The 12,106-nt window shown below is 41.5% G+C and overlaps 1 protein-coding gene across 4 annotated transcripts in view; it reads right to left on the bottom strand.

Annotated features, from left to right (window-relative positions):
- The window catches only part of LAMA2 (laminin subunit alpha 2), a 1,405,743-nt gene that overhangs the window by 282,659 nt on the left and 1,110,978 nt on the right, over positions 1–12,106 (bottom strand). For all 4 annotated transcript variants that reach the window (XM_082249565.1, XM_082249566.1, XM_082249567.1 and 1 more), the window contains one exon: positions 4,067–4,277. In XM_082249565.1, coding sequence (XP_082105691.1) covers positions 4,067–4,277 — 211 coding nt within the window. The remainder of the gene's footprint in view (positions 1–4,066; positions 4,278–12,106) is intronic.

The raw sequence follows: 12,106 nt of genomic DNA, 5'->3' as shown, positions 1-12,106 counted from the left end.
CCACAGCGTTTCCATCTCGGTTGTGGGCAGCTGAAGCCGGTGCGGTCCTCTTCTCTGTCTTCTTCCGCGTCTTCGTGTCCCAGAATGCGCTGCACCGGCCCCTCTCGTCACTTCCGGTGCGGCGCCGCATTCCTAAACAGCTTCTGGGCATGCCCAGAAGCTGTTTAGCAGGGGAATGCGGCGCCGCCCGGAAATGACGAGCGGGGCCGGTGCGGCGCATTGATTCCTGGGAGCTATGACGTTTAGCTCCCAGGAATCATTGCGAGGCAGGAAGTGACGGGGAGAGCCTCGGCGCTGGAGGAGGAAGCTGTCATAGGTGAGTATTTACGATCGTCAATTACAAGGTGAGTTTTAAAAAAAAAAAATCTAACTATCCAATTCCTTTTCAGGTTAGGCTGAACTAGCGGACGGGCACAAAAAAAAAATATCGTTTTTGTGCCCGGAACTCCGCTTTAACTTTCTTTTTAGAAAAATTACCTATTGATCCTGCCAGTCACTCAGACTTCCCTCTTCTCTGTTTCAATAATCTGCAGACCTATCTAGCTTTTGTAATGTTTTTTAAAAAAATGCTCAGAATGTCTGCCAGGCTCTTTATGTAATATGAGAAAAAAAGACAGAGGAAGTGAGGAAGAATCAGGGAAAATTCATTTTAATTTCTTTGGAAAAAGCCTTGCCTTTTTTTATTTGAAGTCTACATAATTTTTTCCATATTGTCCAGAATACACTTATAAACAGAAACATGCAAAGAATATCAGAAGCTGAAAAAGTATGTAGGGAGCTGTGTGCTTATCTATCTTTTATACAAGGACACTAATTTGGTAAAAGATTTTCTGAGGTGACAAATCTGAATTCTATCTCCCCTCCTTGTTCCTGTATGTAGCAAGGTTTCCAGGCCTGTGGCCTGAGGTGGGTCTGCCATCGTTACCGGTTACCTCTCCAGCCTATGTGAGCAGCGGCCCTTGGTGTGAGAACTGACACATTGACAACTCCGGCATCTTTGTTTGATTGTTTTATTGTAGTTTTAGGGGATGGGAGAAGGGAATGAGTGGGATACTCCTTTGGTTCGACTATGCACAATTCTGGGACTTTTATAACAAAAATGCCCCTTAGCGCTTGACGCCAGCCACCTAGCCAATGCTTACTGATGCTTTGAACACACTGTATCTCTGTAAGCTGTGCGGGAACTCCGACTTAAGTCCAGAAGATCCAGGACTGTGGAAAATTGAACATCTGACACTGCTTGCACTGCAAAGTCACTGACTACTCTCTCCAGCCTTGCCCTGGCTTGAGGTAGCTTGCTGTGTATTCCTGTATGGCTGCAACTCTCAACTGATGCACTCACACTGTGCATTAACTCTTCAGGGCCCAAACTGCAGATGCCCCCTTTACCACTTCAGGGTCCTCAACCTAGGTACCCCTTCTATTACTTCAGGGTCCTCTGACTAGGTACCCCCTTTACAGCTAGCTGACTCTTGGATCCTAGAACCTTCTCGTGAGTGGTCCCCACTGACTCCAGGCAGACCCCCAGGGGCAATCATCAATACTCATAACCTGTGTAGGCTTTCCTGGGACTGGACCACTCTCACTCTCTGCTGGTTCTCGGCACACCGGATCCCCCTCAGCTCAACTCAGCACTCTCTGGATTCTAAGCAGCACCCCGAGACATCCTCTTCCTCTCACAGGAGGAGAGACAGCCATCCTCTCCCTCCTGGGACTCTGCTTCCCGTCAAAGACAATGAGTCATGCCCTCCCTCAAACTTATACTCACTCCCAGAATCCTTTGCAGCAGAATCTGCCTTCTGGGGTAGTTACAAGCCTGAATGTATCCCTGATTGGGTTTCCTCCACTGCCCTATGAGAAGCCTCTGACAGAGCCAGTGGGGAGACTCCCCCTTCAGCAGACACACGTGGAAGCCATGACACCCTACCAAAAAGAAATCATGGCCCTGCTGTTAGGCAGACAAGGCCCACTATACATTTACCTAGCATTGATTTTGATTCTTCAAAGATTGAGGTAAAAAAATCAGTCTGGTTATTCCACATATTTCTGCCCCTTTTGCCTCTTTTTCCTTGCCCTCCTTGTTCTTGCTTAGGTTCAGAGGAATCTATTACTGTGTTCTCTTTATTTCACTTTATTCCTGGCAAAGCCCTTGTATGGGCAAAACATGTTGAATTGGTAGGGTAAGGTCTTTATATATTTTTATGTTATCTATTATCGGGACTTTCCAAGAAATACTTTGTTATTAGGAGGGGTGTTAGGTACTGCCAGTTTGGTCAACATGATATGGGCAGTTATGTACATTTTTTTGCTCAACGTTTCATTCTGAGCAGCTTCTTTTATCTCCTATTGTTCCTATACTACCTGCAGGTACTTGTAGTAACTTTAAAAGTTCCTTTTTTTGCCAATTTTCGGAAATTTTATTGAAGGTACAATAAAAGTTATATTTTAGGGCCTGGTGGGCTTTGTGTGTATTTATTATACATTCAATAAATTTATTTATTTATTGCATATCAGAATCTGAAATAAGACATTATTTACAGATTTTAATGTAATTATACATGTTTTTTTAACAAGAGGGAGTTAAGGATATACTGTATGTATTCTGAAAATGCTTGCATTAATCGTAGAGATTTTCCAGCCTCTGCAACCAGCTCAGGTTCATGTGTTTGTTTGGTAATGCTTTTGGCTAGAAATTTTCTAAAAAAATCACAACTGTTTTCCTGATGAAGAAGAAGGGCACATTTGTAAATGCCCATCTATGGTCATCTTAGCCCTAAAAACAAAACTAAAGAGAAAATGCAAACTATTTCCTTCACTTGATCTTGGGCTACAAATGCAAAATATGGCAATTTTACAAGAGTCATAAAAAATCTGTGCAAATTTTTCCATGCCTTCATTTATTTGAAATTCTCCCCATTTCACTTTGTTTGATGTTTAACCACTTCAATACCGGGCACTTTTCCCCCTTCCCGCCCAGGCCAATCTATAGCTTTTGGCGCTGTTGCATTTTGAATGACAATTGCGCGGTCATGCAACACTGTACCTCAACCAAATTTATGTCATTTTTTCCCCACAAATAGAGCTTTCTTTTGGTGGTATTTGATCCCTGCAAGATATGCAGCATTGGTGGGCACTGATAGACAGCACAGCTTGGCACTGATAGGCGGCACTGATGGGCACTGATGGGCGGCACTGATAGATGGCAATGATGGGCACCGGTGGGCAGCACTGATGGGGAGAGCACTGGTGGCCATTACTGATGTGGAGGGCACTGGTGGGCTCCCTGAGCCCTGATTGCCATCCCTGGTGGCCATGGTGGGCATCCCTGGGGTCATGGGTGGGCATCCCTCGCGGTTCTAGTGGCACCCCCTCAAGGGTCTGCACTGATAATCAATGCTTTGATTACCAGTGCAGACCCTCCCCCTGTCAGGAGAGCCGCAGATCGGCTCTCCTCTACTTGTGCCTGTCAGGCACGAACTGAGGAAAGCCGATCAACGGCACTTCCTATTTACTATGTGACCAGCTGTAATTGGACACAGCTGGTCATATGGTAAAGAGCTTACGTCAGTAGGCTCTTTACCAAGATTGGAGATGCGGTGTGTCAGAGTGACATCCGCATCACCGATCGCCGCATTATCCTGCCGCCGTCATATAACGTCCGGTCAGGATAATGTAACCACCTTCCTGCCATCATTTGCCTATAGGGCGGGCGGGAGATGGTTAATAATGTACATTACAGAATATGTAATTAGAATAAATTGATAGCTGTCAGTCAAGGAAGGGCATTTATTACATAGTTAGTCAGGTTAAAAAAAGACACAATTACAGATAATAACCACTGCTAAGTGTGTTTCATTAGTTATACTACATATACTGTACAATATTGCAATTTTGCATAAGCAAAAAGAGGAAAAAGGCAATTGGCCATACTCGTGTAAACCATGTACATGCAAGACCGTCTGCAGTCCTTGTGTTCATTAATCTAAGATTACTGTTAAATGAATTTTCTTTCTGCACAAGATGTAAATGAAGGAAACTTATTTAGTAAAAGTAATAATTTCAGTACCTCCAGTGCAGTCATATTGCGTTGATTGATGGCAGATAAATAATCAGATTCTTTAATTTTCCCCCGGGCTTCTCGGAGCATGTCTGAGACATCATCCAGTTTTTCTTGAAATTGAGTTAACGTGTTCATTGCCCCCTCATTTAAATCATTATTTTTGTTATAAGGATCCTGAAACAGCTTCTTAACCCTGTTAAGAAGACTTTCTGCTGCCCTGCAATGAAAACAGTATAGAGTTAAATTAAATAGCCAAAACATTCTGGAAGGGTAATGAAATAAACCATATAACCCCATAAAATGTATGCATCTAGAAGATTTTTCAAAATGATCATTGTATGCTGTATATACTTGGTTAAACTAGACGCAGATAAAAAAAAAAAGAAATACAAACATGAATACCCTTCTATGCCATGTCTATCATGTATATAATGTCTCAATCTATTGTACAGTATGTTTGGCATCATGCATCACTGTTAACAAAGTTGTTTATCTGTCGCAAAGTTTCTTACCTGTCGATCCTGCCAGTAACTGCTTTTCCTGTTGTAGGCTGACAACGAAGCCACCGCCTCTCAATTAGTGATAATGTTATCAGTATGCTGTGCAAGCACCCTCAGTTGGGCTGGCCATCTGCGAAATCTGAAAGGTAGCCAAACAGCCAACTGAAGGTTGGCACTGCAGGCTGACATGATCCCTTGTTGCAAGACAAAAAACAATGATACATATATAGGTGCAGCGCTTTATATGCATAGAAAAGAGTCCTTATCAGTAGCTCAATAAAGACTCAGAGTTGAAAGTTTTTTTCTGAACAAAAGTGCTGCAAGAGATCCTCCACTGACAGCAATACACTCACACTGACCCTTAAAGTCAGGGGTGGACCACTTTACATAAAGTAGTCAAATGCGCCCAATACAACCCTAAATGGCCAAAAACACCTAATGTCTGCAATCTTCACGATATAAGGAACTTCACCATAGAGGACCAGTACCAGTGGCCTCTTGCACATGTGCCTAGCTGGTCAATAGTTGTAGTTGTATTTGTAATTGTTCAACAGTTGGAGTTGTATTGAGCGCATTTGACCGCTTTATGTAAAGTGTTCCACCCCTGAGGGTAAGGGTCAGTGTGTGTATTGCTGTCAATAGAGGATCTCTCGCAGCACTTTTGTTTGGAATCTGCACCTGTTGGACCTTCAACTCTGAATCTTTATTAGGCTACTGATAAGGACTCTTTTCTATGCATTTGAAGAGCAGAACCTATATATGTATAATACCGTTTTTTTGTTACCCGTGAACTGTGCTAGCTGCTTGTGTGTATATATTGTTATTGTAAGCGTGGGTGTAGTGTGTTATGTTCATAAAAAAATGCTTAAGAAAACTATATACAGTTAGATATGATGCAAACATGCTAAACATAGATGTGGGGTTTACATATTCTTTAATACATCAATAGGAGATCCTTTTTTATTGCCTCTATAGCCTAGGAGGACTCGAGTAATGTCATGACTCACTCACTTTCAGTCTAGTTTGAAAGTAAACATTTTTTTTTTTTTAAAGCAAAAGATTTTTTTTATCTTTTCTTTTAAAGGTAAAGAAAAGATTTGAGGTCTTTTTGACCCCAGATCTCTTTAAAAAGAGGACCTGTCATCCTTATTTCTATGATAAGGGATGTTTACATTCCTTGTAATAGGAATACAAGTGATTAAAAAAAAAATAATAAAATAAAGGGAAAGTGTAAAAATAAAAAAATAAAAAGTAAAATAAATAGGAAAAAAAAATGTAAGCGCCCCCATTCCTTCTGTGCTTGCGCATAGAATCGAACGCTTATGAAAGTCGCGCAGACATATGTAAATGGTATTTGCACCACACATGTGAAGTATCACCGCAAACGTTAGAGCGAGAGCAATAATTATAGTGCTATACCTCCTCTGTAACTCTAAACAGATAACCTGTAAAGGTGTTTAAAGCATTGCCTATGCAGATTTTTGAGTACCATAGCTTGTCGCTATTCCATGAGCGTGCGCAATTTTAAAGCGTGACATGTTCGGCATCAATTTACTCAGGGTAACATCATCTTTCACATTTTACAAAAAATTGGGATATACAGTGCCTTGCGAAAGTATTCGGCCCCCTTGAACTTTGTGACCTTTTGCCACATTTCAGGCTTCAAACATAAAGATATAAAACTGTAATTTTTTGTAAAGAATCAACAACAAGTGGGACACAATCATGAAGTGGAACGAAATTTATTGGATATTTCAAACTTCGTTAACAAATAAAAAACGGAAAAATTGGGCGTGCAAAATTATTCAGTCCCATTACTTTCAGTGCAGCAAACTCTCTCCAGAAGTTCAGTGAGGATCTCTGAATGATCCAATGTTGACCTAAATGACTAATGATGATAAATAGAATCCACCTGTGTGTAATCAAGTCTCCGTATAAATGAACATGCACTGTGATAGTCTCAGAGGTCCGTTTAAAGCACAGAGAGCATAATGAAGAACAAGGAACACACCAGGCAGGTCCGAGATACTGTTGTGGAGAAGTTTAAAGCCAGATTTGGATACAAAAAGATTTCCCAAGCTTTAAACATCCCAAGGAGCACTGTGCAAGCAATAATATTGAAATGGAAGGAGTATCAGACCACTGCAAATCTACGAAGACCTGGCCGTCCCTCTAAACTTTCAGCTCATACAAGGAGAAGACTGATCAGAGATGCAGCCAAGAGGCCCATGATCACTGTGAATGAACTGCAGAGATCTACAGCTGAGGTGGGAGACTCTGTCCATAGGACAACAATCAGTTGTTTACTGCACAAATCTGGCCTTTATGGAAGAGTGGCAACAAGAAAGCCATTTCTTAAAGATATCCATAAAAAGTGTCATTTAAAGTTTGCCACAAGCCACCTGGGAGACACACCAAACATGTGAAAGAAGGTGCTCTGGTCAGATGAAACCAAAATCGAACTTTTTGGCAACAATGCAAAACGTTATATTTGGCGTAAAAGCAACACAGCTCATCACCCTGAACACACCATCCCCACTGTCAAACATGGTGGTGGCAGCATCATGGTTTGGGCCTGCTTTTCTTCAGCAGGGACAGGGAAGATGGTTAAAATTGATGGGAAGATGGATGGAACCAAATACAGGACCATTCTGGAAGAAAACCTCATGGAGTCTGCAAAAGACCTGAGACTGGGAAGGAGATTTGTCTTCCAACAAGACAATGATCCAAAACATAAAGCAAAATCTACAATGGAATGGTTCACAAATAAACATATCCAGGTGTTAGAATGGCCAAGTCAAAGTCTAGACCTGAATCCAATCGAGAATCTGTGGAAAGAACTGAAAACTGCTGTTCACAAACGCTCTCCATCCAACCTCACTGAGCTCGAGCTGTTTTGCAAGGAGGAATGGGCAAAAATTTCAGTCTCTCGATGTGCAAAACTGATAGAGACATACCCCAAGTGACTTACAGCTGTAATCACAGCAAAAGGTGGCGCTACAAAGTATTAACTTAAGGGGGCTGAATAATTTTGCACTTTTTTATATTTGTTAAAAAAGTTTGAAATATCCAATAAATTTCGTTCCACTTCATGATTGTGTCCCACTTGTTGTTCATTCTTGACAAAAAATTACAGTTTTATATCTTTATGTTTGAAGCCTGAAATGTGGCAAGAGGTCGAAAAGTTAAAGGGGGCCGAATACTTTTGCAAGGCACTGTATATTTTTTCCAAAAAAATTGCATTTGCAAAACCGCTGTGCAAATACCGTGTGTCATAAAAAATAGCATCAATCATTTTATTCCTTAGGGTCTCTGCTAAAATGTATAATGTTTGAGGGTTCTAAATAATTTTCTAGCAAAAAAAAAACTGATTTAAACTTGCCAGAAAAAGCCTGGTCTTAAAGGTTAACTGCAGCATAAAAAAATCAGGTCTCTAGGACTGAGTTGTGCAGCAAAGCTGTGTAACTGAATGGGCAGACAAATTAAACGGTTCCCTTATATGTATTATATCTGTGTATTTATTTGGCTGCTGGAGTTCATTTTTAGGGTGGCAAAATTAAATTTTGGCTTCAGAATTACTGGTGACTTTTGGAGTGGGTTCTGACTTACAAATGATCTGGTTTGCCAGTACAGAATCTTCTTTCTGACTGTCCATGTCTGGGCTGATAAAGTATGCTATTAAAACAAATTGATGGTTTAGCCGCGACTTTGAAGCCGACATCCCAGTGCGACTTTGGAACGACTTGCATATGACTTCTTAAACAGAAGTCAATACAAGTCGAGCTGAAGTTGGACAAAAAGTAGAGCAGGAACCTTTTTCTAAGTCATAGCGACTCAAGTCTCTCCTATTAGAATGGTTCCATTGCACTTAATGGGGTACAACTTCTGATGCAACATGTGCTCTCAAAGTTGGAGCGCATACCGCACCTGTGTGAACCGGCCTAAACTAAAAAGGTTTATAAACATGAACTGGGCTGGCTATCTGAAAGAGAGACAAGCAACTCTGAGCTCTATGTTGGCAATGTAGCATGTTAAAAAGAAATGAACACATGGAGAATACATGTTGTTGAGCATTGCACATGAAGTGAATGTTTGTTTCGCTTTTCATCTATGCAAAATACATAAATACCACTAGTAAATACTAGTATTAAAGTAATTATAATGTCTGTTTTTCTCTTTTTTTAAAATAATAAACATGTTATACTTACCTGCTCTGCGCAGTGGTTTTGCACAGGGCAGCCTAGATCCTCCTCTTCTCTGGTCCATTGTTGCTGTTCCTAGCCCCTCCCTCCTGTCAAGTGTCCCCACAGCAAGCAGCTTGCTATGAGGTTGCCCTAGCCAAGCTGAAGTTAATTTGTCCATTCAGACATGGAGCTGTGGTTTGGCTCCCCCCCTCTCTCTCCTGATCAGCTAATTGACTTTGATTGACAGCCACAGGAGCCAATGGTGCTGCGGCTGTGTCTCAGCCAACCAGGAGGGAGAGTCCCGAAGAACCGAGGGACTCGTGGACATGGCGTGACAGATATGGCGCTCAGGGAAGTATTAGGGGTTGCTGGGGAGGCTGCTCCACACAGAAGGCTTTTTATCCCAATGCATAGACTGCAATAAGATAAAAAAAAAAAAAACCTTCTGACTTTACAACTCCTTTAAAGAACATTTAATTCCCCTGATATTGTTCTTCCGGGTTGTCTAATAGAGTTTTAAGTAGAGGATCAAAAAAATACAAATGACCCTTTTTGTTATGAGGACCAAGGGGACTACCGTTTACTTACAGAATCCTATTTTAAAGCAATGAAACAGTATTTTTCAGTGGGGAGCTTTACTAAAGGGCTATAGACTGTTCATGTAGCAAGTAAATGTTCACTGGGCTAAGATGAAGCTGTATTAGCTTTTATGGATTTTTAAAATCTTTTTTTTTATTTCCCTTGCTTATAAATGGATATTCAGAATAAACACAGAATCATCTTATCTGCTAACATTCACAAAGCGAGCAACCTTTCATTCTTTAGTAAATCATTTCCATGATGTTATTTTTGTATTACTTTTATGTCACACTCTCTTATATTTCTTCAATGGTTCTTTAAAAGCATCCATAGGTGAAAACTATACAATAGATGGCAAGTAGAGTCTCCTGCCCTGTCATATAATATATTGCAGTCCAAGTTATGTTCATAAAGTTATGGTACTTCAGCTCGAATTGTATGTGAACTAATAAATCCTAAATATAATCTTCTGACTGCTGCAGTTGTGTTGTGTATCAATACTACAACTTAATTAATATAACAATGGTCAACTGGTCATTCATTCAAACCAAATAAAGTGCTACAATTATTCCTCCATACAGACATATACTCAAATAAAACTGCAAACATATAAAATATAAAGGTCCCGATTATAAAGTAATCTGGCAGGGGAGGTGTGGGTGCTCTCAGTTAAACAGGATAAGACGCTGGATACACTTTGTGCAAATGAAGGTGCCTGAAGACAACCAATCAGCTGGAAATGAGTAGAGGCTTGCCTGCGTCATTGTGACGTAACTTCTGCCAGGCGCCATCTTTAAACAGGGGACCAGAGCTGCTCCCAGCATATATGGGACCGCATATGGCGGGCCCGTCGAGTAACTAATGCTGTAGACGCCAGGTTCCAGGTACACAGACACCAAAACAAGTGAGTATACTACTTATTTTTAAATTTAATAAACCTACCTAAATGATTTTACACTATGGACTTCCCTCTACTTTTTTCTGAGTGGTATCATTGAAACTTCACCATTGGACCAACCCAGGACTACAGGACACCCAGTTTAAAAGGGGACATGCCCCACAAGCATGAGTCACAATACTAGAAATAGATGGTCAGATATTCTGGTGAGTGCAATTTCATCTGGGGCACCTTAATTTTCACAAAGTGTATCGAGCACCTTATCTTGTTTAACTGAGAGCACCCACATCTGCACCTTCAGAATTTTTTTTATATTTGGGACTTTTACATTTTATATGTTTTCAGTTGTATTTGAGTATACGTCCGTATGGAGGAAGAACTTAACCACTTGCCGACCGCCGCACGACTATCTACGGCGGCGGTCAGCCCCTCACAGGCAAAGTGACGTAGGTCTACCTCGCTCGCCTGTGAGGGTTTAGGGAGCGAGCGCGCGCCGCCGGAGGCGCGCTCCCGCTCCCGCGTGGTCACGGACCCCCCCGCGCGTGTGACCGGGGGACCCGATCGCCGCCGGCCACTCTGCGATCGGCGGGGGAGAGGGAGAAAGTCAGGCAGCTTGTGTAAACAAGCTGCCTGTCATTCTCCTCTCTGTATGAGAGATGATCACATGGATCTACTATGTAGATCCATTGATCACTCTGCATACAGTTGAAGCCACAGCCAATCACAGTTAGAATCATGCCCCTAGGGACACACACAGCCCCTCCCTCTCAAATAAAGTTAACCCCTTCACTACCAGTGTATTTTTACAGTAACAGTGCATATATATAGCACTGATTACTGTAGAAATGTCACTGGTAACCCCAAAAGTGTCAAAAATGTCAGTCAAGGGTCCGATCTGTCCGCCGCAATGTCGCAGTACCGCAAAAAAAATCGCAGATCGCCGCCATTACGCGTTAAAAAAAAAAACAACAAAAATGACAAAAATCTTTCCCTTTGTTAGTAAACGCAATAACTTTTGCGCAAACCAATCAAAATACGCTTTTTGCGATTTTTTTTTACCAAACATAGGTAGCATAAAACAAATTGGCCGAAAATATTAAAAAATTTTGATTTTTACATTTTTTTTGGGGGAATTTCATATAAAAAAAAGGGAAAAATATTGCTATTTTTGCAAAATTTACGCTCTTTTTTTGTTTATAGCGCGTGATCAAAAAATCGCACAGGTGATCAAATACCACCAAAAGAAAGCTCTGTTTGTGGGAAAAAAAGGACGCCAAATTCGTTTAGGTACAGCGTCGCACGACCGCGCAATTGTCCGTTAAAATCACGCAGTGCCGAATCGCAAAATACCCTCTGGTCGTTTAGCAGCCAAATCCTCCGGGGCTTAAGTGGTTAATTAAAGAGGTTTTATTTTTTTCACCCTGCAAGAGAAAGACATAATGAGCTAGTATGCATCGCATACTAGCTCATTATGCAATACTTACCTTAGAACGAGCCCCCGCCATGCCGCTCACTCATCTCTATGACGGGCGACATGTCCAGTCGCCCGTCTTCCGGCGCGCGCGCGAGAGCCGACAGTCACGGCACGGGACTCTAAAGGAACGGCACGAGCGGCCGTTCCTTCAGAGCGCATGCACCCGTGACGTCACTGGCTGCATGTAAGGTAAATATCTCCTAAACGGTGCAAGTTTAGGAGATATTTACAGTAGCTATAGGTAAGCCTTATTATAGGCTTACCTATAGGTACAAGTTGTAGAGGAGGGTTTACTTCCTCTTTAAGCTATGTTCATACTTGTTACTACTTCAACTTGGGGTGAAATATTGAAGTAACTAAGCCTATTGTAAAGGTTCTAGGAATTTTGATATTTTAGTAATCCTTCTACCA

Source organism: Pelophylax lessonae (assembly GCF_965119305.1).
Source record: "Pelophylax lessonae genome assembly, chromosome: 3".
Lineage (NCBI taxonomy): Eukaryota > Metazoa > Chordata > Amphibia > Anura > Ranidae > Pelophylax > Pelophylax lessonae.
The sequence above is the reverse complement of the archived record's forward strand: the minus strand, read 5'-3'. Positions and strand labels throughout refer to the sequence as shown.